Source organism: Blennius ocellaris (genome assembly GCF_963422515.1).
Source record: "Blennius ocellaris genome assembly, chromosome: 14".
In the NCBI taxonomy this organism is placed as follows: Eukaryota; Metazoa; Chordata; class Actinopteri; order Blenniiformes; family Blenniidae; genus Blennius; species Blennius ocellaris.
In genome coordinates, this window is record NC_137663.1 from 18,482,200 (window position 1) to 18,507,563 (window position 25,364).

At 44.4% G+C, this 25,364-nt stretch overlaps 1 protein-coding gene across 2 annotated transcripts in view; it reads left to right on the forward strand.

The window, feature by feature from the left end:
• The window catches only part of klhl13 (kelch-like family member 13), a 36,487-nt gene extending 14,709 nt beyond the window's left edge, over positions 1-21,778 (forward strand). For both annotated transcript variants that reach the window (XM_080508312.1, XM_080508311.1), the window contains 6 exons: positions 6,333-6,474; positions 7,587-7,719; positions 8,867-9,063; positions 9,892-10,687; positions 14,071-14,184; positions 19,221-21,778. In XM_080508312.1, coding sequence (XP_080364438.1) covers positions 6,333-6,474; positions 7,587-7,719; positions 8,867-9,063; positions 9,892-10,687; positions 14,071-14,184; positions 19,221-19,708 — 1,870 coding nt within the window. In that variant the 3' untranslated portion in view covers positions 19,709-21,778. The remainder of the gene's footprint in view (positions 1-6,332; positions 6,475-7,586; positions 7,720-8,866; positions 9,064-9,891; positions 10,688-14,070; positions 14,185-19,220) is intronic.
• Positions 21,779-25,364: the final 3,586 nt, after the last annotated feature.

Genomic DNA, 25,364 nt, shown 5'->3' on the forward strand with positions numbered 1-25,364 from the left:
TTCTGACTGGCGCTTTGTCCCCAACTTTGCTCGAAACTCAAGTTGTTAAACCCCCCCCCCCCCCCCCCAAAAAAAAAAGGCAAGCGTCACTGTTACAATGCAAAGTGTGGGTGATGTCAAAACGGGATATGTGGCTCTGTATTCACGTTTTGATTGCTCATCGTCACTCCACCAGAACGGTCACTGAATTCAGTCGGGCTGTTTTAGCTGCCAGTTTCTGTATGCTCAGAACCTCCAGCCTTCTGTACCATAGTCGTACATTATTAATAATGAGTCCACTGTCACTGTTCTGATCCCATCGTCGGTCCGTCTATGATCGAACACCAACATATTATAATTAACAAAATTCCCAATGCGGCGGTTTGAAGTTGAATGCATACGCTCAAGATGAATAGTGTTTTTTGATTGAAGAGAAAAAAAAAAAAAAAAAAGCCTTTATCTACATCTCTTCTCTATCACTTCAGACACGGCCTGTGGTCAGCAGTGTGCATTGGAACTGTTCTAATGAAAGACAGATGAAAGAGGAGTGTTCTCTGATCTTTTTAATTCATCTCAATTTAAAGCGTCTGACATAGCAGTCAACCCTCCAGGAGATGGGCAGCATCATGGCGTATTATAATGAATAGTTTGATGTGAGGTTTTATCGCCATTCATCCTCCAGTCTGCGCTCCTTTTGGGAAAGGTTTGGTTACGCCTGAACATTATACATTGAGATTAGCGATACTTTAATCTTTCGCTGAGGTTTAAAAAGATTTATCAGGCAAACACGACTCCAGGTAAACCACAATTCTGAATGAAAAAGTGAAAGAAACATTATGTCTCTTTAAAAAAAAAAAACAAGCATAATTTGCATTGGTAGTAAGCATTTGACATGCTAATAGCTTGTGAAATATTCTCTGTTTAATGAATGATTCTTGTCTTGAACTGCACTTAATGCTTTATAATAAACAACATCAAGGTTTCGCTGGTCACAGATGCAACGACGAATCCTCTTCTTCTATTTTGTTGTTGTTGTTGTTTTTGGTGTCTTTGAGAAGAGCACAACTCTTATGTGGGATGCTGTAGCTGTTGTCTTCTTTGTTTCGTTCCGGCAGCCACCAACACTCCTTTGTGGTTTGGACAACCCACTCTCTTCTCGCTGCCTGTCCGACTTACCACCTGACGGGGTAAATGTACCAGTACATTGCCTGTGCTCTGTGTCGGTGTGATTGTGCCCACTGTTAAAGCCAACAAGCCTTTAGTTGTGCTGGTGTTTGTAGCCCCACTACAGTTGGTCCTTCCATCGTGTCCTTTTTGTTTCCGATCCCATCCTTTCGTTCTTGGCCAAACAACTGGTGCTGTATTTCAATCTTTCTTAAGCACGTGTAGACGGTGAGTTTTGCCTAGTTTTCCTTTTACCCTTTGTTTCCTTTACCATTTTTTTTTTTTTTTCCCCTCCACTGTTTACATCTCCTCATTGCTTTTCCTACCTGTTCCTCAAGTGCAGCATGTGCAAGGAATGACAATTAGATTCAGCCTGACCTTCTCTTAATGTTCATCCATCGTATATCCCAAAATGTCTTTGGCCCAATCGACAGCTTTAAACCCCCCCACCCCCCCAAAAAAAACAACAATAAGACTGCGGCGGGCCAGCAGCCGACCGCAGTCTCTTCTCGGTGCGCTCAAGTGCACAGATGTGAGGCGAAGTGAGGTGACGCCAAACGTTTGATCAGTCAGCCTGTGTCGGCTTTGAGGTCTGCTCGGCATATCAGAGCCTTAAACTTAAGTTTCTTCAAGAAGAAGTGAGGAACAAAGTTTTCTTCCCACAATTCCCCGGCCACGTAACTTGTTTCAGGTACGACCGAAGCGTCGGATCGCGCAAGTTTTCTTTTCATTTGTCAACACTAATTACCTTCCCTTATCGAGATTTTGCAATCAAAGGCACGACTTTGAATTCTTGTTGCCTCACATCGCTGCAAATGAGCATCATTTTGAAGTTATATCATGATCTAATGCCGCTCTCATAAATTCCACAACACAAAGAACAGCGTCCAGATTTCGGTTGATCAAATCAATCAATTAGCATTTCAGAACAAATGAGAGCAAGCTTCATTCCAACGTGTACGTTCATTTTTTTATTTTCCAGTCATCAACAAGGCAGATTAAAGAGGCTCTGTATTCGTACACACAGTATTTGATCTCAGCCCAAATCATCAAGCTGGAAGCGTCGTCCACACGCGGAAAAACAAATTAATTCTTTATTCTACTTGGGGTTTTTTTTGTGTTTTTTTTAAGTCGCCATGTTGTTGTCACTGGCTGATGTTTTTAGTTCAGTGTTGGAACGGCATAGCTCTAAGCATGTTGGACATAAATCCTTTTAAAAGAATTACCTGGCCCCGATAATTGATTAAGTCTTTAATGGGTAAATCTCTTTTAAAGTGCGTTCTAATATGACACCATTTCCACGTTGAACCTCCCGAATCCATTTGGATACAAACGGTAAGCCTCTTGCCCGCTTCGCCCCCTTAGATTCGCAGGTGTGTATCCACATCTTGGCCGCCAAACGTAATAAATTAACTATGAAGTACTGATGGTCTTCCTTCTTCACATGCCCTGGTGACACGCACCACCGCGTGTTTATGTAACGGCTCTCCACTCCGTTGTTCCCGATTGCTCAGGTATTTGACCCGCATTCAAAAGTTGAATAGCATGTCCATGTGTTGCGTAACGACTGTTCTATTACAGATGTACATAACATGAGCTGAGATCACGCTTAATATAGCAGAAGTACACACACTGCTGGTAGAGGAGAGGGTTAAATTCCACTTACTAATACCCGAGAGCAATTTTCAACCCCGTTTGGGCTTTAGAAACCTTTAATTTCTTCGAAATTTAGGAAGAAAACTTTTACATTAGACCGTTTGTCATACTGAGGAGTTCATTCAAATTTGATAATATTGTAATGAGTGTCCCTAAAATCAAGAAAGTGGAAATAAAAAAGAATCTATGCATTTATGAAGGGTTAAGTATTTATTTCTCCTGGATGCTGTTCATCATTTTTTTTTGCCAGGTTTTTGTTCTCAACTTAAAAAGGATATGAAATGTACATGGCTCCACCTTTGCTTGAATATTCATCTCACTGTTATTGAGAGAGAAAGTAATTACATTTTCAAAAAAAAAATAATCAAAAAATCAAAGGGAAATAAGTTTAGAATACATAATCATAAATCTGCCTCATTAATGGCGAAGTTAATGTGAGGAGTACAGAAGCACTGTGTGGCATTAACAGCAGCCTGACCATCCTTTTTAATTGCATCTAAGAGACATGTTTTATTCCAAAATGTTGAGTAGCATCTTTTCAAAGCACACAGAGCATTTACTTACAAATGACCACAAAAAAGAAAGAAATCAAGTGTTCAGCCAGACAAGGACTTCAAAATGCTTCATTATATAAATAGTCCACCCCCCCAAAAAAAACCCATTAGTCTTCTCCATCTGACAAGAGCTGCCTGCTCATAGAACCGTTTGAAGACACAAATTTACTGCGATGCTGAGCCAGACAGTTTTGTAAAAGAATATTTTATCAAAACTAAGCCAATCCTCATCTGAAAATGAGCACTTTCTCAGCCACCTCCACAGGCTCCGCTGTCATGTCGACACACTGCACCGAGAGGAGCCTGGATTTCATTTCAGATGGAACCCGCTTATTCAGTTATGGTCCGTAGACTTTATTAGTCGAAAGACAGACCAGTTCAGTCAGCTGTTTATTCATCTCCCCATCCATCTTCTGTTTTATCAAGCTTATGAGGCGAGACTGTGATTTTGACCGTCTCCGGCAGAGGAAACTCCAAACTTGATCGTCGACTCTCAACTCATCAAGCTCGGGTCCCTTCAATTAAATTCCCCCCCCCCCCCCCCCCAATATGTTTTAAATTGAGTTTCAGACTTTATATTGTAACGACTTTGTGAACACGACAAACCGCAGTCTCACTTTCAAGGGAGGCACAGCCATTAAATAAACAATCCTCTTTTCTTTTTTTCTTTTTTCCCCTCTCCTGGTACAAGTTATCGAGATTAATATGCCCTTTTTATAGACTCTGTCAATCCACACGTTTTATTGCATATTGTTTTACCTAAATGAGCTTCATCCTCCAACGTCAGTTTTGTCTGCACAAAATGTACTCGCATCCCGAGAGGGATCCGTTCGAGGCTCTGAGTCAGATGTGCTTTGTTTTCATATCCACTCTCTCCAGAGCTGTTAGGAACTTTTTTTTTTTTTTTTTTCAATATGTTACATCACATGTTCAGGTCCTGTTTCTCAGTTCTTGGTCTGGCTGTCACCGTGCATAGGGATATCATGTACAGGTCATCATTATGTTACGTTACCACGTTTCCCACAGCGTAGATACTCCTCCTTCTGTAGAATGCCGGTCGAGAGGCTTTCCACACAGGGTGGTGTTACCGTGATGAAATCCTGGATTATAAATTGGCTTCATATTCTGAGAGAAAAAAAAAAAAGGCCTGCATTTATTTCAATCATCATTACCAGTATTCGTCTGAAGTGCCCTCTCTTTCTCTGAAAACAGATAACACGCGCTGCTGTTATTCCTCAGCTCTCACTTACACCCCTTTCAAAAAAAACCTAACGATCTTTTCAGTGCCGTGCAGCTTTTTTTTGCAAAGCAGTTTACTTTCATTGCATGTCCTCGCATAACGCAGGGTATGATAAATCATGGAGCTGAGGAGTTGATTGAAGATATTTTCCACACCCATCGCTATCTCGCTAAACCTTGAACCCGCCAAGTTTAGTAAGACAGTCTTATGGTATGCAAGTATTATTTTAGATTGAACTTGGAATAAAAAATAAAAAAGTCAACTTTATTTCATTTGCACCTTTGTACTTGCGTCTGAAAGTGCTTTAGAATAGTTATTTTCTGCGGTGTATTTTTCATATATTTGGTCCGAACGCTGTGCTCGGGCTGCCCAGAGAGAACTCGATAGAATAGAAATATTTCTTTTTAATCCCAGAGGGAGATTCTTGGGAAGTACTCCGTGAAGCCGGATTTCAACCGGCAACCTGAAGATACCCCTCGTTTCTGCCTCTACTGTTTTCTACTCCTCCAGACGTAACCCCCATTCTCACCTCTACATCATTTAGGGATGCCACTTCAGCCAATACAGGTGTTTTAGGAAATGGGAGATAATCTGCCGACACGCAGGGAGAACGTGCAATCACCTCAAACCTTCGCCTGCTAAACCACTTTGCAAATCATTTAATCTAAACTCTTATGTTCATTAGAGGTTCTCATTTATCTGAACTCTAATTATCATTTTGCTTGAAGATATATTATGTTGACATTTTAATTCAAGCCTTGTGGGCGACTGTTGGGGCGGGAAAAAAAGGATTAAAAAAAAATAAATAAATAAATCACATTTCTCAAAGTGGTTTCATTCTCTCATACTAATGCCACCAAATCAGGCCGAAGCCAAATTAGAATCTGTGGATTTCTCTCTTGTCCAGAGACGCACACGGGCAGGAAGAGGGGAAGCGCTCTCACCTCGCCCACCCGAGTGGAAACGATCAATTATGGCGCTAACGTAGAGGTTCGCGTCTGGCGAAAGAGAAAAGGAGGATGAATATCCACGTCGAATTGAACTGAGACGGCGTCTGAACCGACCGGGACACCTCGCCTCCGTTATTGCCGAGCTCCTCCGGACCGTTTGAAACGCCGCAGTCATATTTTACACCCGATACAAATGAAAATCCCATCATCATCTTACTTTGGCCGGAGCTGAGAGAACAGTCTGACTAATCAAGCGATATCACCATCGCTGGCTCCAGCATGTGGTGTTGCGGACGTTGTTTGGGCCTTTTCCAGGAGAGTTGTGTTGCTTGAAGCTTGTCCAGCGACACAAATGAGCTGGAATGCAGCTCCTCCAAATATGTATTTATTTTAAGCTTTTGTTTAAGAAAATAACTGGGAATGATTTGATTATTTATGGACACAAATGTGGCGGTTTTCCCCCACAAATCAGGAGATTTCTCAGATTCGATGGCCATTGATTTCCCCCCCCTGTTTTTTCTTTTTCAACTTGGACACAGTTAGTTTCTTATCTGTAAGAATGTGAGCTCATCAGGTCCAGTGAGGTCCGGTTGGTTTGGTTGTTTTCGGAACGACAGGTTGTCTCACAATCCGGCCGTCACCTCCCAAACATGTCCTCAAAGTCGTGTCGCTTTGAAATCTTTGCCGTCCTACTTTCCGTGAGGCAAAATTTGGATGCTTTCTTTCTCTTTCCGTCCACTCTTGTGAAGTAACCACGTCTCCCCCCCCCCCCCCCGTCTTCCCCAATAGATCCCTCGTGGAGGACGACGACGCTCACATGAAAGTTGCTCTGGGCTATGGTGACATGGGCATCTCCGCTCACCTTCAGGCGTCAAAGACTGGAAACACTCGATTTTTCACAAGCAACACACACAGCTCAGTGGTTCTTCAGGTGAGAGTTCCGACACGTCGTTTGTTCAGTCAGTCCACACCGTCCTCCTCCCAAGTTTTATCAATGAAGGCCACGACACTGTAGCCTACGCCAGGAGTGAGTCATCGTGTTCTGTCACGAACGCGTTTTTGTGATCGGTAAATTTTCCGATCGGCTGTAATGCAACGCTGCGGCGGTTTGCTGCAACAGCAATAGCTGTCGTTTGTCATCAGCCCTCATTTAAAAATGAATGCCCGTTGGCTGCTTTCGCTGCCCATTAATCTTCTCTTGTCGGAGCAAGAGTCAGGGTCCGATAATGATTTTTTTTTTCAGGCCTATCTGATCTTCTGACTCGATAGAAGGATCTGTTTATCAGCGAGGTGGCCCACTATCAAAGAAAAACACAGAAACCGACCCACAGCTTTCTCAAGTTCTGAGGAGTTATTTCTTTTTACGGTATCAGTAAATGTTTTAGATATTCTCTGGCTTCCACAACTCTGTAACGAGACGTGGTAGGCAGGGAAATCAGGTGTGGATAAGAGAGTGCAGTATCTATCAGCCATTTCCCGGAAGATCCAGAAAGCTCAGTGAAATAATCCATGCAGCCATAGAGGGCTGTACTGTAGCTAATGCTTTTTTGGGTTCCGTCTCCTTGCAATGTTGCTATGCCAACAAGGGGACAATATAGAAGTAGATCTAAAGCTACAATTATTAAACTATGGAGGAAAGCAAGCAGGCCGTAATCAGCCGGACAGCTCAAGGAGCAGCAAGAAAGGCTGTCGCGTATCCTTTCAGGTCCATAAGCTCACATCTGACAGGCCGATGGTGTTTTGGTTTATCCTCACTGCAAGTCTGAAGTTTAAGATTTAGACAGAACCCAAACGCAGTGTCCGTGACTCTTTTTTTTTTTTTCTTTTCTTTTTTTTATCTGCGACCTTATTTGATACGATTTTGAATAATTACACTGTCGCTTTAGTCTGGCCTTGACTGATCCGAAGCCTTCCTCTCCAGAATAAAAACACAAATCGTTCACATCTCCTTAGTTTGAGCCATAAACACTCCTCCCTCTCCCATCTGTCTTTTCCAGCGTCGTTATTAAATGTTTTTTTTTTTTTTTTGTGGTTTCTTTCCAGGGATTTGACCAGCTGAGGATAGAGGGTTTGTTATGTGACGTCACACTTTTGGCTGGGGATGGCGACGAAGCCTTCCCTGTACACCGTGCAATGATGGCCTCTTCCTCCGACTACTTCAAAGCCATGTTCACAGGTGGGTCAGGAAATGACACTGTCACCAAATAACTTGTGAATTTATTTATATATATATTTTTTTTTTTCTTTGTATATATACAGCTTTTTCCAGAGGATCCTAGTTGACTGTGGGCAAAGGCAGGGTGTATCCTGAACAAGCTGCCAGCCCCAACACGGGAAAAACACAATAACACACACACACGTCCTATTTCTCTACGCAGATTCACAGTTGTGAACGCTGACAACCTTGACATGAGTCCCGTTGACCTTGTGCCCACGTCCCCGTGGCATCGCGTGCTTATTCACGTTATAAAACCCGACGCGGTCAAGCCATTGTTATGCACTCATGTCCACGGTCATTTTGTTCTTGCAATGAATATAAATGAAGGCAAATGCGACTTCATCTCCTTGACACGCCGCCTGCAGAGGCTCCTGCAGAGGCTCCTGCGTCTCAGGAGTATGACGGAAATTCAATTACCTTTCAATCAAAAACAAGGAAAATGATGAGACGCTTGCTGTCAAGTCGATCTTTTTTTTTTTTTAACACGCGTCTTAAGTAAGGGTGTTAATTTTTCCAAGGCCGATTCCCCCCCAACCCCGCCATCATCACTTGCATTACTTTGTGCATAACGAGCGGCGAAAATGAAGTCCAATTTTTTTTTTTTTTTTTTTTGGAACAGCTGACGGGGATACTTTGGGTCTCATGTCATGACAGGAGGGGGAATAAGTTTGCAGAGTTTGGCATTTAAAGTACATGATTAAGATGAGAAACGCTCTGCAGTGAGAGTCGGAAGAGGAGGGCGTTTAAGTAGGAGGATGGGGGGGGGGGGACACTGTAGTTGGAGTGCGGGTTAGCTCATTAGCGATAAGGCAGCTGGATGTGCATAAACGCTGAGCAAAGGTTCCTCCTTTAGACCTTCAGCCCTTTCTCTGAACTCAGGCCATTTGACACCCAAATCATTACATTGACATTTGCATCACAATGAAGCATTTGCACTTTCATATTCTGCTTAAATGAATTTTTTTTTTTTTGGTATTTTTGTCTGTTATGTAAGTTTTTGTTCTCCAAAAGTATAATACTTGTCAGTCTGATCGGAAGATGTAGGAGGTAAACTTGTTCTAACTTGCCTGCTTTTTCTTGTCTGTCCCTCTCTCTCCCCATGCAGGGGGGATGAAAGAGCAGGATTTAATGTGCATCAAGCTTCACGGAGTAAATCGAATAGGCTTGAAAAAGATCATTGACTTTATCTACACGGCAAAGTTGTCGCTCAACATGGAGAATCTGCAGGACACGCTCGAGGCAGCAAGCTTCTTACAAATCCTTCCTGTGCTGGACTTTTGCAAAGTCTTTCTTATATCTGGGGTAAGGAAGCAGACGCACATTACCAAAAAAAAACAAACCCATACTTTTCTTTCTTTTAAGTCTACAGGAGTTCTACATTTGTACAATTTATCTTGTAACAAACTGTACAAAGGACAAAAGGTGTAAAAACCACATGCCAACTTAATTATATACCAATTATTCTCAAGTTTACCTGCTGTAAAAACTCTGAAATGTCAAACGAGCAACCCGTCTTCAATAAACGCAAAAAAAAAAGCACATTTTGAAAAGGTTTTCATGTCTCCTAACCCAGAAACAATTTTTCATTCCGTTAGCAGCCGATATCTTAACACACTGCTGGCTGACAGTAACGGCTGGTAGCTACAGTGAGTTGTGTCTGATTACTTGAAAAGTGGATGAAAGAAAATTATTTAAAAAAAAAAAAGGTAAAGAGATGCTGAAAAAAAGTGCAAGATTTAATTCCTAAAGACTTTGGTGTTTTCAGAAGGTATGGGATTGTTTTTGATTTCATTACACAGCCAAAATATACTGGACGGGGTAAGACTATACTGACTGAACTGTTCATTTCTCTTCCTGTCTAAAAAAAAAAAAAATCCTATTTACTTAATCGGCTGTGATAAAAACCAGAGAAAAGCAATAAATCTTGTGCACAACAGAAGATTTGAGTTCTAAGCAGAGACGGTGTGAGGTTACCTTGGACTGCACCACCCTCGACAACAAATACTTTAAAAATAAACGTCATTTCCCCCTTAAACAAGTTTACGTTTCACGAGTCTGGAGCTTTCTTGGCAGGTTGCCTTTTTTCGTGATTTTGACTGCTTTTTTTTCTTTTTTTTCTTTCCTTTGCAGGTTTCTCTCGACAACTGCGTTGAGGTGGGGCGAATCGCCAACACGTACAACCTCACCGAGGTGGACAAGTACGTCAACAACTTCATCCTGAAGAACTTCCCCTCGCTGCTGGGCACGGGAGAGTTTGTCAAGCTGCCGTTCGAGCGGCTGGCGTTTGTGCTGTCCAGCAACAGCTTGAAACACTGCTCCGAGTTGGACCTGTTCAAGGCGGCGTGCCGCTGGCTCCGCTTCGAGGACGGCCGCATGGACTACGCCCCCAAGCTCATGAAGAACATCCGCTTCCCCCTCATGAACCCGCAGGAGCTCATCAATCACGTGCAGACCGTGGACTTCATGCGCACGGACAACACCTGCGTCAACCTCCTCCTGGAGGCCAGCAACTACCAAATGATGCCGTACATGCAGCCGGTCATGCAGTCGGAACGGACAGCCATCCGCTCGGACAGCGCCCACCTGGTCACGCTGGGCGGCGTGCTGCGCCAGCAGCTGGTCGTCAGCAAGGAGCTGCGCCTGTTCGACGAGAAGGCCCACGAGTGGAAGGCGCTGGCGCCCATGGACGCGCCGCGCTACCAGCACGGCATCGCGGTCATCGGCAACTTCCTGTACGTGGTGGGCGGCCAAAGCAACTACGACACCAAAGGCAAGACGGCGGTGGACACGGTGTTCCGGTACGACCCCCGCTACAACAAGTGGATCCAGGTGGCCTGCCTTAATGAGAAACGTACCTTCTTCCACCTCAGCGCACTCAAGGGACACCTCTATGCAGTGGGCGGGAGAAACGCTGCCGGGGAGCTCGGTGAGTCGCCGCCGCGGTGTTTGCCTCCTGCTTTCCTATTATGCAACGGCGGAGGACTTTAATTAATATTGTATGAGGTTTTTTTTTTTTTTTTTTTTTTAATTCTTAAAAATCAAGGAGGAGCACGAGGGGAAAAAAAAAAAAAAAGTGCAGTTTAATACGGCTGTGAGCACAATGAAGCCTGTAATCAAGCATTATGCCGACACGTCATTCGCTGTTTCAACACGTCGCGTCCTTAATGTGTGTGTAATTCAATGAAATTCAGAGGATGGGCACATTAACGCAAACGCGCTCTCAAGCTAATGTAATTCATTACTGGAGCATTTGAACACAACGCATAATGGATGTGCTCTGGAGACATTTTTCTTTTTTCCTGTCACGTGTTCTGTTTTTAAATGTATTTTGTTTTTAACCTGACAAGACTGTTAATAGCGTCACATCCACCGTTTGCTGTCGAAGTGAACACGTTCACCTGAAACTACAACATGACGTCGCGTAAAGGGGAGGATGCAGCAGGGTCGGTGCATTTAGGGAATAAAAAAAACAAGAGACATATATTTTTTTTAAATACATTTTCCACTTTGATTTGAATTGATTTGAATTTCAAAGTGTACATTTAGAAAAAAAAAAAGTCTTCATATTTTACTGACTAATTTGGTCGAAAGCTAAAAGCAGGTTTTTTACAGCACTCGACTCACTGTTCAGCCCCTCTGTATCCGACACTGTGAATGGAAATGGATAGTTTTGTTGTCGTTCGCCGGCTGACGCTGAGTAACCAATCTGGAATCCCGCGCTCGTAACTGGAAACCACAGCGAGGTGCCACCCTGCACTTAAATGCAGCTCGGTAGCTACATCGGTCGTCTCTTCAGGGTTTATAATTAGACCAGAGAACACAGACTCACTTTATTGCCCGTCTAAACAACGGCTTGTTCCCCCGCCTTTGTTTCCCTGCCCTTTCCCTGCCTGCTCGTCACTCTTGGTGCGTCTGGGTTATTTTCCTGATGTGCCCTGCCCCTCTATTATGTTTTGTTTTACCCTGCAGTAGGTCATACAGGCGTGGCTTTATTGTTTGTTTGTTTTTTGTTTGATCATTTCAAATGCCGACATTTTAAGGGGGGGGAGAAAAAAACCCATAAACTAGATATTTGAAGGGAGTTTTCAGTTTAGATTGGCACGTGTTCCTCCAGGGTGTATTTTGGTGCTTGTGTTGTCGTCGATCCAGCCATTCTCTGTAGTGCTTTTTCCAATCGACGAGGCATGGAGTTGATCCCAGCTCACTTGTGGGTCAGTGCAGGGTAAAACCCCGGCCAGGTCACCAGTTCATCGCAGGACAAACAACAGAGAGACAGACGGATCACATCAAATGGGCCAATCCAGAGTCGCCAGCCTTGGTTTTTTTTTTTTTTTTTCCATTGGACTGAAAATGCAAATTGAGAAAGATATCGACTCCTCACGGGTCGGTTCAAAACCATCGGTGCTTCTCATAGTGAGGACGCTCCACCACCAAAGCAGCTCTTCCAGGTCATTTAGTTTTATGCAGAAATCCATATCCGACGCTATAATGAAACCCTGGGGAAAAAAAGACGCGCCGGCAAAATGTACTCCTCGCCTTGTTCATCCCATTTTATTTGCTGTTGGCCGGTTCACTTTTATCACATTACAGGGTCGCGGCCCTCATGTCGGGAACCGCCGCTCGAGGTCGGAGGACGGTGCTGAATACTAACAGCCAACAGATATCACCAGCTGCCAGCCTGACCCTCGGAGTGCCGTATTAATTCTCGGAACAACCTGCGGAGAAAAAAGAAGATTCACGCTAATTAAGGCTGCGACCTTTTCGGCCCGTCAAAGGAGGGAAAAGAAAGCCGTTATTTAATTCTCACTCGTGTATCTCATTAAGGGAAATTGGCTCCAAATCTGCCAAGTGGCGGCCGAGAGGGTTTCGGGAAGTGGAGCGGGGTGACCAGTGGTTCACTGGTTCCAATCAGGCGACAGACGGGTGATCGGGCAAATCAAACACAATCGAATGTGCGTTTAACATTTAATTGTAATTCCGACTTTGCTTTGTGTCTTTAAACTGTGCTCGGCGCGGCTTGTTGTTGTTCTGACACGTCTGTAGTGTTTCCACTGTGTTTCTGCAAGATTTCATGCCGGGCTGAAGGTCTCGTTGGTGATAGTTGTTGAACAAATGGAGCGAAGAATTCACTTCATTTTCCCCGGCGAGAATCCCTCAGCCGGTGCAGGGATGGCTCGCAGTCCTTTCGTAGCCCCCCCCCCCCTTGTTTCCTGCCAAGTTTCAAGTGTAAATTTGTTTTGTTTTCTTTGTGTTTTTTTTTATCATTGTTCGGGTCAATGATTCAACCATAGCTGTGAAATTCTGCACAATCATTTTTATTTCAGCTGAGGCTCTTTATTGTCTTTGAGCACCATTAATCGGGCGAGTTTATTCACTGGCTACAGTGTGTGAAAACAACACATTTTATGCATTAGCTTCTTTCCTGCTTGGAGTATATGATAATAATAATAATAATAATAATAATAAAAAAAAACAAAGTGGCTTTTAGTTCAGTCATATAAACATGGAAAGGTTGCAAACAAGAAGACAACTTATCAGCGATCCACAACGCCGCACTACATTTACCACGTTTCCTCCTGTACTATTGCTGCTGATGTGGTTTGGACTTTTCATTACAATGATGTTATTGACAAAATCCAAAGAAAGAATCAAAATAGAGATTTGACTCCCAGGGCTTCTGCGGCGCGACAGTCGAGCCCACACAAATACTGAAGAGCAGGGCAAAATTGAAAGTAGACAATTTGGAAAACGTAGCTCGAAGCGTTCACTCACTGTACATTTTATTTATTTTTTTGACAATTTCACAGCCATGAAATCAAAGTGAATCCAGTCGGCCTATTAGTAGAACTGTTAACGCGGCGCGAGAAGTCTGATGTTGAAATAATCTCGCTCCTCTCGCGTACGTCACTCTGACGTCGCATCTCCGTCCCAGTGAGCTCACGTGCTGATGCACCCTGGGCTCGATCTAATGGGGTCACCCAAGACACTCACCACTCACAAATCCCAGCATCTTCCATACTAGTCCCCCCCCCCCCCACCACCACCACAACATTCCCCGGGCATCATCGGATAAAATCTCTCACAATCTCCCACTTTTCCCGTGCAGTCGGTGCGATCGCTGGTGGGGTTGTGGGGATGTGTGCTCTTTATTTAAATCTGAGTTTGAGCTCCCACGCTGAGGCCCTCCAAGGCCTCATTTGCTGCCGTTTGTCCTCCTTAGTTGTATCTTGACCTACTTTCGACTAATACAGTCCCTTTTTTTTTTTTTTTTTTTTACCCCCCCTTTTCTCTTCAATCTTTTTCCTAAAGCGACCGTGGAGTGCTACAACCCAAGGACGAATGAATGGACATATGTTGCGAAAATGAACGAGCCTCACTACGGCCACGCCGGGACGGTGTACGGCGGCTACATGTATATTTCAGGTGAGTGGCCCCCCCCCGGGGAGCTTGACACTTTTACTCCCATCCTTTCTTTTCCCCTGACAGGATTCTGCTCGTGAACTTGCGTGAACAAGAACTCCTACGACGGGGTGCGATGCCTGGAAAGTTAGCAGTAGCAGAAGACTTACCAGTGTTTCACGCAATAATAGGCACCAACTTCTTTTGTACAAAAATATGGCAGAACTTCTCAATTAAAAAAAAAATAATTCAAGTTAAATTGGAAAAAGTAGCAGAAGCACTCGTTTGTCGGATGTTACAACAGCCAAAAACAAAATCCAAGCGTGTTTTAAGCGTAAAATGGTTAAAAAGTTTAAAGAATTGTTCTTTTATTTACTTCACTTGTAGAGCAGGATGAGGCACACGTTTTAGTTTTTGAGCTTTACGTGTTGGGATTTTTCATACACACTGCTAATCCTCGTGTATTTTCATCTATTGACTTTGCTACGTCATTTAAAAAAAAAAAACAACCAAAAAAAAACTGTTTCACAGTTACACACTTTCTCAAATATTTATTTTTATTTTATTTTTTTTACGCACACCCGATTCAACGTACCTCTGAAGTCTGCGGAGGTTCAGAACTTAAAGCGGAGAGCCAAGATTGTGCCTTTGAGCAGCCGGCGCCCGCTCCTTTACGTATCACCTCAGCCCCTTCTTCACTTCGTACGGCAGCAAAACAAAATCCCGCGGTATGGAGATGAGCCCTACTTTCTCAGTGTGACTAATCCAGAGCGATGCTACAAAAGGAGGGGAAGGTTTTTGGAGGGGATGGAGCGAAGTCGAGGACTGAAGCCTGTGTAGGAGGTGTAACACAGAAGAGACTGTGTTAATCCCTCCTGGCAATGGGCACCGTCATCTTCCCTTCTGCATCACACCAGCATCAACAGCCTTTTTCCACACAAAAAACAACAAAAATTAGCTTGCGGATTGGAAGTTTCACTTCATCTTTTGCTCTATATTTTTCTCAATAAAAGAAACTCAAGCAAGACCAAGGGGAATAAATCTTGAGTCTATTGTCGTCCAAATTATGAATATCATCATCTATGCCGATACAGAAATTATTACATTAGTGTGTCCAACAGTTCAGTAGAAATGAAATATTGAACATCTCTTTAGAAGTGATGTTGAGATTGGTTGGAGTGTCAAGCGACAAACGGCTCACACAATGTTTTAGGGACATTTTTATTTTTCTCTCTTTATTTTTATTTTTGTGTGCACACACTCTCTCATCCTGATCACTGCAGAGGCGGTGAATGTAATTCCATAAACCATGGATATACTCCAGTCACTGTTATGTGCTTTAACACTGTTTTTTTTTGTCAGATTTTTCTTTCTTTTTCTTTTTTTTATAATAGAAATTTTTAATGCAAATGTAAATCGTATTGCATAGGGAAGTCATTCCCACAACTTTGCTCTGCTCATTAATATGATTTCATGAGGGAATGAGGGATGAGGCCATAAATATAGGGACCCCCCCCCCACACACACACACTTGTTTATATGTTTATATACACTGTTTTTAATTAGCTAATATTTCACATATCAAACTGAAGCTCTGGGGCCTATATGAGACGAGACGCACTGAGAGAAGGTTCATATTATAGAAGAGATGAAAGCCACGTTTTCAGGTTTTTAAATAACTAAAGTGGAGTGATGAATAACGTAACGGTCGCGGACTGAGCTAATCTGCTGCTCGCCAGCTGAGTTGGTCCCCGTCGCCTCTGGCTCTACTCTGCGGTGCCTGGTATTTATTGCTCCCTCTCTTTGATATTCTAATGGATTCTTCTTTGTTGGTTTCGTGTCGCAGCGATGCCCACAACAGCGGCTCAATAGTCTGGTAAATTTCTCTATTTTGGAGGCGTGCTGGGCCGTGACACAATGTCATGCTTTGGAGCGGCGGCAGCTAAAATTGTTATACGAGGGGAAAAGCGGGGAAAGCTTGTGTTTCAGGATGGAGTTTTGTGAACACAGCTGTGGGTTATAACGCAACAAAAGGCGCATGCAGCTCGAAGAAGAAGGGAAAAAAAAAATTTCCTCTGAAGTGCTTCTAATGCAAATGGCACAGGTACACAAGCATTACCCATTAGAGGAATTTAGCTGTGGCCACAGTCCTGGTTCGGTCTTGCTGTGCAAGGTGACCCATGCTGGAGTGCAGTTCTGTGTCTATCTGTCACAACGCATCAGGTCACTCTCCGCCGCCGCGCTGCCGCGCTGTCTGAAGGTATTCTGTCAGCCGGATGAATCTGACAAATGCACTCAGCCCGCAGACCATCACGGCTCAAGTGGTGTGGCAGAGTTCAGACACGAGCATTAAACCAGAGCAGAGCCCCCCCCCCCGGTCCATAGCTCTTATCTGGGGGATTAAGGTCTTACAGTTCAGACCAGTTTAGGTCAGATGGTTAGCGTTTTCTTTATTTATGTTTATCTTTACATACTGTAGCTAATCGAGAATAAAAGATTTTTCAAATTGTGGTTTTAGTTGAAGCAGAATTCTTCCAATTATTTTTACACATTTGTGTGTGTTTAAAATTCGTCTATACTGAGCATTTGAAGTCCAAGAGGGTTTGTACAGCATACCAATGGACATGAATATCGTGCCTCTTTTTTTTTTTTTTTTTAAGATCATGCTAAATATTCTCCCGGCTTGACCATTTTTGGAAATGCTCCTCTTGCAACCAGATTGTCCGTCTCAAACCGCAGCCTCTCCACCATCGTCTCTGCCATTTGATTTGAGTGGTAAAATTTCATGGTGTGCAGAGCGTGATTCTTCAAATTCTTGCTCTACTATGAAATATGGAGCTTCTGTTTTCTGCCAAGGATCCCACTGTGAAGTCGGCTAGGTTTTCTCCACCTGATTCGATCGTATGACTCAAACTCCTGAAGCGACGGACCATTAATGGTTCATAAGTGTCTGAAATTTGACCTCCGTGTCGATGACTGTCTGTTATATACGTAGGGGAGAAATGAGTGAGTGATTTGGTTCTCATGTGTCACAGAAGACTGTAAAATTAGCCCGGCCTGCTGGCTTGAATAGGATTATGTTGATAAGAGAAGTGCATCATGGACCGTGAATGAAGTCTGCTCCATTTTGGAGCTTAGAATTGTATTAGTCATCTTTTTATACTTAAATAGAAAACTCTTTTGATGTTATTCTTATAATAATATTAATGAAATCTTTGTATATTGCACTCTTTTAAAATGTTCGAAAATAAACCAAAAGGATTTTTTTTTTTTCCCAAGCAAAAAGATTATTTTGCTGAACCCTCGACTTGTTTTTTTTTTTGTTTTTTTTGTCATGATTTCAGAAAATTTAATGGAAAAAAGATCCTGCCAGGAACTGTCTCCCCTGACCCTCAGACCTCCCACCGGAGTCTCGCCCACAGTTTCAAGATCCATTGTTTGAGATGTACTCAGTCGCTCGGCCCACATATTGATCAAAGTCGCCCATCCTGGATTTGGAGGAAGGCGCAGCAGCTCCCTCGCGAACTTAATTCTGTCGAGAGTGTGTCTACTTCACAATGTCCTTTCAGGTTTTTCCTCCGATTAATTGTGCCTCATCAAGGCTGATTTCCTCTTATAATTAAGTACTGCAATATAAGCATTAATGCACAGAAAAGCTTGTTCCTCTCGGCATCCTCCAGTGCATCGGGCATGTTAAAGGCTGCAAAACATTCGACGGCAGAAACAATCGCTCGCAGTTGATCTGTGTGTGCAGGATTATGCGGGAGCTCGGTTCCAGACGACTTTATTAATCATTAAGCGGTATCACTTAAATCTGCTGAGCCTCATTGTTCAGCTCACCTCGGTGTCGGCTCTCCGTCATCTCATGCGGGTCCCGTGTGTTCTGGCACCGATTCAACCAGGTCAGTGATTTTACAAGGGGACTCTGCACTTATTTTATTTTTTACACGGCCGCACAGGGGAAATGTTCTGAAATTGTAAAATACGTGTCAGACGACACAGAGAAGGCGGTCTGTCCCGCCCCGCCTCGCCTCGGTCTTTTGACATCGGATCAGTTCAGCACAAAAAAAAAAAAAAAAAAAACCCCGGTCCTCCCTTTAGCGTCTCGCTAATGGCGCTGATGAGATACTGATCAGACAAAGACTGAAGACCCTCAATTGAGTCAAACTAGTCGCAGAGTCCCTTAAGAGTAATTATCACGAGGGGCCCCCACTTTGACTCGAGCACAGTTGCTCTTGTCAGGATTTAAATAGCAGGCCGCATGAAGCACTTTGGATAAAGGAAATCGCGGGGCTATCGCGGCGCTTGATCAGTCGAGGAGGAGCAGCGGCGCCGATCTGAGACATGGCAGCTGAATAGACAGCTTAGGCTTCGACAATAAAGCCAGCACACGATCACTGGGCAGCAGCGAAAGGAAGGGATCCCGGCTCCATTCGACATGCTCTGCAAATCTAAACAGCATTTGCTTCTAGTCACTCAGCCTGAAGGGGGGGGTCTGGCTTCTACCCAAATGCATGCTGGGATTGTGTTCCTCTTTATTTTAAGCCTTCCCTGTAGACATGTCCTGTTTTTTTTTTTGTTTTTTTGTGTGTGTGTGTGTTTTTTTTTCTTTTCTTCTTCCCCACTTTGCCTCGGCTTTCCGTGTCCCGCCGTCTACGGTCTGTCTGCGCGCGTACGCTTTGTTATGTTGTACCGCTTTGTACCGCGCGCTCGTCATTAGCTTTATTTATCGGTCTGTAGAGAAGGAGCCGAACAGCAACAAAACTCCACCGCGTCGGATTATTGTTTAACCTGAGCGCCGCATCGTTTTGACGCGAAAGTTTGACGAACGCGGTATGAGTCGGAAGAATAACTTCCGCCACTGCTCTCCTTGCGACGGCGCCAAAATCGTGACGTGGCCGTTTCTCGCGCGGCGTCTGGTGCTCCGCGTGTCCCGGATAAAACCACCGGCGAGTGAGTCACCGGTTCGCCTGATTGACAAGTCCACAGTGTCTTCCTCCCCTCAAATGATCAGCGGCGAATCTAACGGGTGCGTGCTCTTTTTCTCCGTCTCGCTGCAGGGGGAATCACTCACGACACTTTCCAGAAGGAGCTCATGTGCTTCGACCCAGATGCGGATAAATGGACTCAGAAGGCGCCCATGACGACGGTGCGCGGCCTCCACTGCATGTGCACGGTGGGCGACCGCCTCTACGTGATCGGCGGCAATCACTTCCGGGGCACCAGCGACTACGACGACGTGCTCAGCTGCGAGTACTACTCGCCCGCCCTCGACCTGTGGACTCCCATCGCCGCCATGCTGCGGGGCCAGAGCGACGTGGGCGTGGCCGTGTTCGAGAACAAGATCTACGTGGTGGGCGGCTACTCGTGGAACAATCGGTGCATGGTGGAAATAGTACAGAAGTACGACCCCGAGAAGGACGAATGGCACAAGGTGTTTGACTTGCCCGAGTCGCTGGGCGGGATCCGAGCCTGCACACTCACAGTTTTCCCCCCCGAGGACATTTCGGGCTCGCCCTCCAGAGAGTCGCCCCTCTCGGCACCTTGATGAGTAAAGGGGGTGGGCCCCGTTCCGCTCATACCCCCGCGACCCCTCGTCCGCAAGAAGCACCCCTCAACAAACACACCTTATAGACATTGTTTGCACTTCCTCTTTGGACAACATCTGTACTGCATCCCTTAAGTATCCCCTCAGCCCACATCCCATAAAGCTGTGCAGAAACCCCCCCCCCCTCCCTCCCCCCCCACTACCTGAGTGAATAAACCCACATACCGACACGGTCTGGCAACCTAATTACACGTTAATGTTGCATACTCGGTGTCTTTTGGCAGGAAATACTTTGACTTGAAAAGTGACTTTGCAAATCAACTTTTCTACCTGATGTCTACAGAGTTTTTCTTATGTCTCCTTTCTTTCGGTGTTCCACCTTAAGATGCTGACTACCAACACTGACTCTCTCTTCTAGTCTATGCCAGGTTAGATGCAGGTGACCCCAGAGAGCAGAAGCGTCAGGAACGTATGACCGCTCCTGAAACGCAGATGGGTTTTTTTTTGTTTTTTTGTTTTTGTTTAGTTTTTTTTAAACTCAGGGGTTGGCCAAGGCCCCATCTACGTCTCTCTCGCAGTTTCAGTTCTTTCCTGCTATTGGTATGAAACTGTTAACAAAATGTTGTTTTCTAAATTTAATAAACATGGTTTTGAAAGTAATTTAAAAAAAAAAAAAAAAATTGTTGTCGTTACTGACTGCAGCAAAATCATGAGAAGTAAAGCCTCGAACCAAAAACGTATTACTGGAGTGTTTTCCGTGGAGTTTAAAGCGTTTTGTCCCATCAGCTATTGAAGTGACTAGTGCAGCAGTCGGCTTGGCTTTGCTGCATGTAGGATAATTGGATTGAAGCCACTGTCGATTGCAGTAAAGCCTCCTGACTCCTGCACAAGATCTGTGTTAGCGATGGGCCAACAGAGAGAGGTTGTCTTCATTTATCTCCGTTTTGGTTTTGAATAAATGAGCCGCAGAGGGTGAGACCAGTCACCTTGTTCCTGGCGGATGATCTGCAGGAGGTGGTTGTTTTTTTTGTTTTTTTTAATCTACATCTCGATCTATAATCGACCTTGCTCGCGCTCCCCGCGCCGACGCCAGCAGCGGACGGCGGCCTCCCGGCGATGTAAACGTGCTCCTGACCTGTGCTCGGTGCAAACTGGCACCTCCGCCGCTGTCGCCTCTCCCCGCGGCGAAGACAGACGGTTGTTGTCGCTCACAATCTGCCCACCTGCTCCCTGTGCGATTAAAGCCTTTTAATAGCGGCATATGGCGTCCGAGACGTCCTGCTCCCACGCCGTTACCTGAGACTAAAAGGTCCGCGTGCTCGTCAGGTGAGGTTTCTTGTCTGGGGAATTAAACCCTCGTTATGTTACCGATGCGTCCCGCTGTGAGGCTGCGGTATCGCTTCTAATTTGAATTTTAATCATCCCGATTCGCTTTCTGGATCGCTTTATTTTTCAGAGACACTTTGAAGTCGTGACCTGAACATTTTAGTTCAGATCCTTTTTTTGATTGATTCATTTCAGCTTTTAAATGTTTCTCTCTTGATCTTTTCCGCTCGGCCAAACAGCAAATTTTGCTGGCTGTCCTGCTTATTCTGCAGTCCAGTTACGGAGTTTTGACAAGCGCCGTCACCTTGTTTTTGAGAAGACCTCTGCTAATACCTTTTGTGTGACATTTCAAAAGCTTTATTTTGTGCAAAAGCTTATTGCTAAGTCCCTTTTTGTTGGAACAGTTGCATCATTAAAAAAAAAAAAAAAAAAAAAGCCGGCCTCTAATCCTTTAATGGAAAAGTCACTGAGCAAACAAAGAGAGGAAAAAAATGTGACAGGCTCAGCTCGTGGAAAAAAAAAAATCTTTACCATTATTGTCTCAACGTATCACTGAACATAAATCTTTCACTGTTGGGAATCTGTTTCTATAATCTCTTTATGAGAAAATACAGATTACTCATCATGGGTTTTGTGAAGTAAAAGGGGAAAAATAATCACTAATCAGATCAAGACCACGGCGTTTCTGAGAGAAGGTTTGGAGAGGGTCAGAGGAATAAGTGTTGGATACAACATATTTGAAGGATGGGGGATTTTCACACATAACTTGATCGATGTGTTGTAGAGCTTTTAGAGAAGTGTGTTGGAGAAATCGTTCAATGAGCAGATGGTTTCTGGGTGAAGACGCCATGTTGAGGTCGAGAGTCGGCAGTGACACAAGTGGATACTGGTAACAACTGAAATCTACTGATCAACTGTAAACTTGCACTGTAGACGAATGACAGGCGAAGAACAGGAAACTGAGGCTACAAGATCGTCACAAAGATTGGAAAAACGCCGCCATAAAGAAAACTGTGAATGTAAATGGGGATCCAACCTCACCGTAGCTTTTCCTCTTGAATGTTTCTGTGAACATAAATTGACTTTCGGTTTGAAGAGATTGAAGGTGTGTGACTCTTGCTCTTCTCACTGTCAGGTTTGGCACGATTATATTTGAACTCTGGTGCAGTTTTATCAGGATGGAAGAGCGTTTGATGTCATCTAAAGCCGAGTGAACACTTTATGACCCGCTTCCAATCAAACTCTATCATACCAATAGATCAAATCTGAAGTCTGGACGAACCAAGAAGTTCCAAGCAGACCAAAGGGGACCGAAGCCTCCGAGCAAATCCAGCCTCATGTGCAACCTAAAGCAACTCCTGCCGTTGTTTTGACATCTACACACTCTTTACAAACCGTCGGTGTGTTTTTAAAGACTAAATGTAATGCATTACATGTATTGCATCGAGTCCAGATCACAGTGTCGGTTTGGAAACGATGTCTCAGAATGGCATCGCGACAGCTGTTCAGCAAGCTGTTTACCACTTTGGTGCAGAAGGAATCTAACTGGAGGGTGAACTTTTCTCTTTCTCTCCATTGAAGTCAGAATCAGGAAACGGCACCACTTCTTTACACCGCTTCTGTGCGGATATCTCATGTATAACCGTAAGCTCGTGTAGAATTACTGATTGCGTCCATGTTTCTTGTCCCTCTGCGGCAGTTATGCAGTCCGGTCTGCTGCTCTCAGGCATATTTTTTTAAAACATCAATTGTTTCCGAATGCGTCTGAGGGGACATGTCGAGTCACACGCCCTGACACTTTCAATAGAAATCCTTGTGCTGAGTACTTCAAGGACAGATTAGGAAATGACTCTTGAAAATCAACCTCAGCATATCCACAGTCTCTGAGGTCGGTGCAGCACATGCCGTTCCAGACCCCGCTGTGCAATTCCTGCCTCACGGTTGCATTGTTTCCTGGTGTTTATGCGAGCCAATGTCAATATTACATGACGCATGAGCTTTGTGTATCCTGAAGACTGGGAAGGCTGGGATATTAATGAACAATGTGTTCTCAGTGCAAAAGCAAAGAGAACTGGAGCAAGAAATTACAAGCGCTCCCACTACATCCCTCCTCCTCCTCCTCCTCCCCTCTGCTTCACTACCTGTGTTTCTCAGAGGATTTCATCACCACTGGAGGCATGTTCGCCTGATTCATGGAGCAGATAAAAGGGGGAGCGTGCAGATTACGGCCTGACTCCTGACACATGAACACAGTGCACATTTTCAGCTCGGATGCGTCTCCAGACAACTCCTCCTCTCCTCTCATCCCAGCCTGAAAATGACCCAGATTCCTGCGGCTGCGGGACGTGTTTACATACACGGCGCTCTGATGGCATTGTCAGCCGCGAAGCATCGCTCTCAGCGGCGAGGAGTGTGACGCTCTTACTGTAACTAAATCCACCTCCCATCATGATGAAATAGTCTGCACATCCGCAGATCCCCGCTGTCCTCCGACTGCATGCACGATGGTGTTAATGGCTATTGATCCTCCTGGCTGGCAGACGGCCAAACACATCCCGACGTTTCTCTTGCGAGGGGTATTTATGTTTTGCACCGTTTCGCAAACAGGCCCCAGTCTCGAGCAAAGGGTTTCGGACTACTCGGCGCGGGTTTGCGTCTCTCTTTCTCCCGTGTCGTCACGGGTATTCAGAAAAGGTCAAGTCCTTGCTCTCCTCCTGAGCTCTTCCATCCCCTCGTGACTGTGTCCTGAATAATCTGTCCCTGATTCATCTCTTGTCCCAGTGCTTGTTCCTGCCCCTGCTGTGATCGTGTGTGCGTGTGTGTGTGTGTGTGTGTGTGTGTGTGTGTGTGTGTGTGTGTGTGTGTGTGTGTGTGTGTGTGTGTGTGTGTGTGTGTGTGTGTGTGTGTGTGTGTGTGTGTGTGTGTGTGTGTGTGTGTGTGTGTGTGTGTGTGTGTGTGTGTGTGTGTGTGTGTAGCAGGGATGGGAGGGGCAGGCCTAATTGGGATTTGTTTTGTTCAACATCTGGCATCGGTGCATCAGTCCTAGATTTCAGTTCATACCCCCAAAAACATTCTGCGTGCAGATTTCTCTTGTTTATCTGCGGATCCACGCAAGCACACTAAATGCTGTTCCTCATTTCTCCCTTCTATTGAATTGGTTATTCTGGCCTAAATACAGAGGGGAAAATAGGATGTTACAACAAAAGTACCTCTCAGCGTCTCGCGTTTGAAGCTCCCCAATGCAGAGCTGTCATATCAAAGCAGCGATATTGAGCCGTTTTGGAGACTTTTCTGTGTCTCGTTTCCCAATTTTCCCATGCAAGGTTCTTCTCACAGCTCAAAGTGGATTGACTATTTGATAGACAAGAAGCCTGTCCGAGGTGTCTCTTTGCCTTCAACTGCTGGGATATGCTCCAATGCCCCCATGACAATGAAACGGAGAAAGGTAAGGAATATAAATTTGGGTGTAGATGGGGGAGTGCAGTTTGCACACTTGTGCTCTTCAAACTGAGATCCATTCTCCTCTGAGGCTACAAAAAAAAACATTTTATTATATAAATGTTTTTTTTCTACCATAACTCAATATAAGAGATATATGCCTGAAGTAAAGTGCATTAAAAGCCATTTCCCGTGAACTGGCTAAGAGACGAGCTGAAACTGCACAGCCGCCCTGGGAAAACCAGCTGACCTCGCAGGGTTAAATACATCTCCCACCTCACGTCTCTCCCAAGTTTCCCCACAGCATTACATTCAGCTGAAAGCACCTGAACTCAAACCGAAGCCTTTCACAAACACAGCCAAAACAAATTAGCACTCGAGCAGTTAAAGCATTGGTACAAAGCTTGCATGCTGATCCCAGAACGCTCCACCTTCATGGGCAGCCGGCTCACAACATGACATTATGGAGGAAAATTGAGATTTATAAGGAGGTAACAGAGCAGTGCAAGTCGTTGGAGTAATTCATGTATGCATTACCACTTGTGAAATATAGGCAGCGTGTTTAAACTAACATCAAACGCAGCAAACTCCGCCCTGTTCTGTTCTAACATTGTCAGGCATTGCAGTACATGTGGTCAAATTAAATACTGAAGTTCAAATGAACCTGCTGTAAGGTTTTTGTATCCTGTTAGATGAAATCTTCCCCACATGCCCTTGAAATGTGTCCGTACAAGTTTCTACTCGTTTCAAAAATATTTGATCACAGAAAAGGCTCCGTACAAAAAAAAATATTAGGAATTTGCCAGACAGATTTGATTACTGTAGAAAGAAAAAGGATGAAATGTAAGATTAAAGAAAAAAAAAGAATATTTGTGGCATTAAATCATTTGGA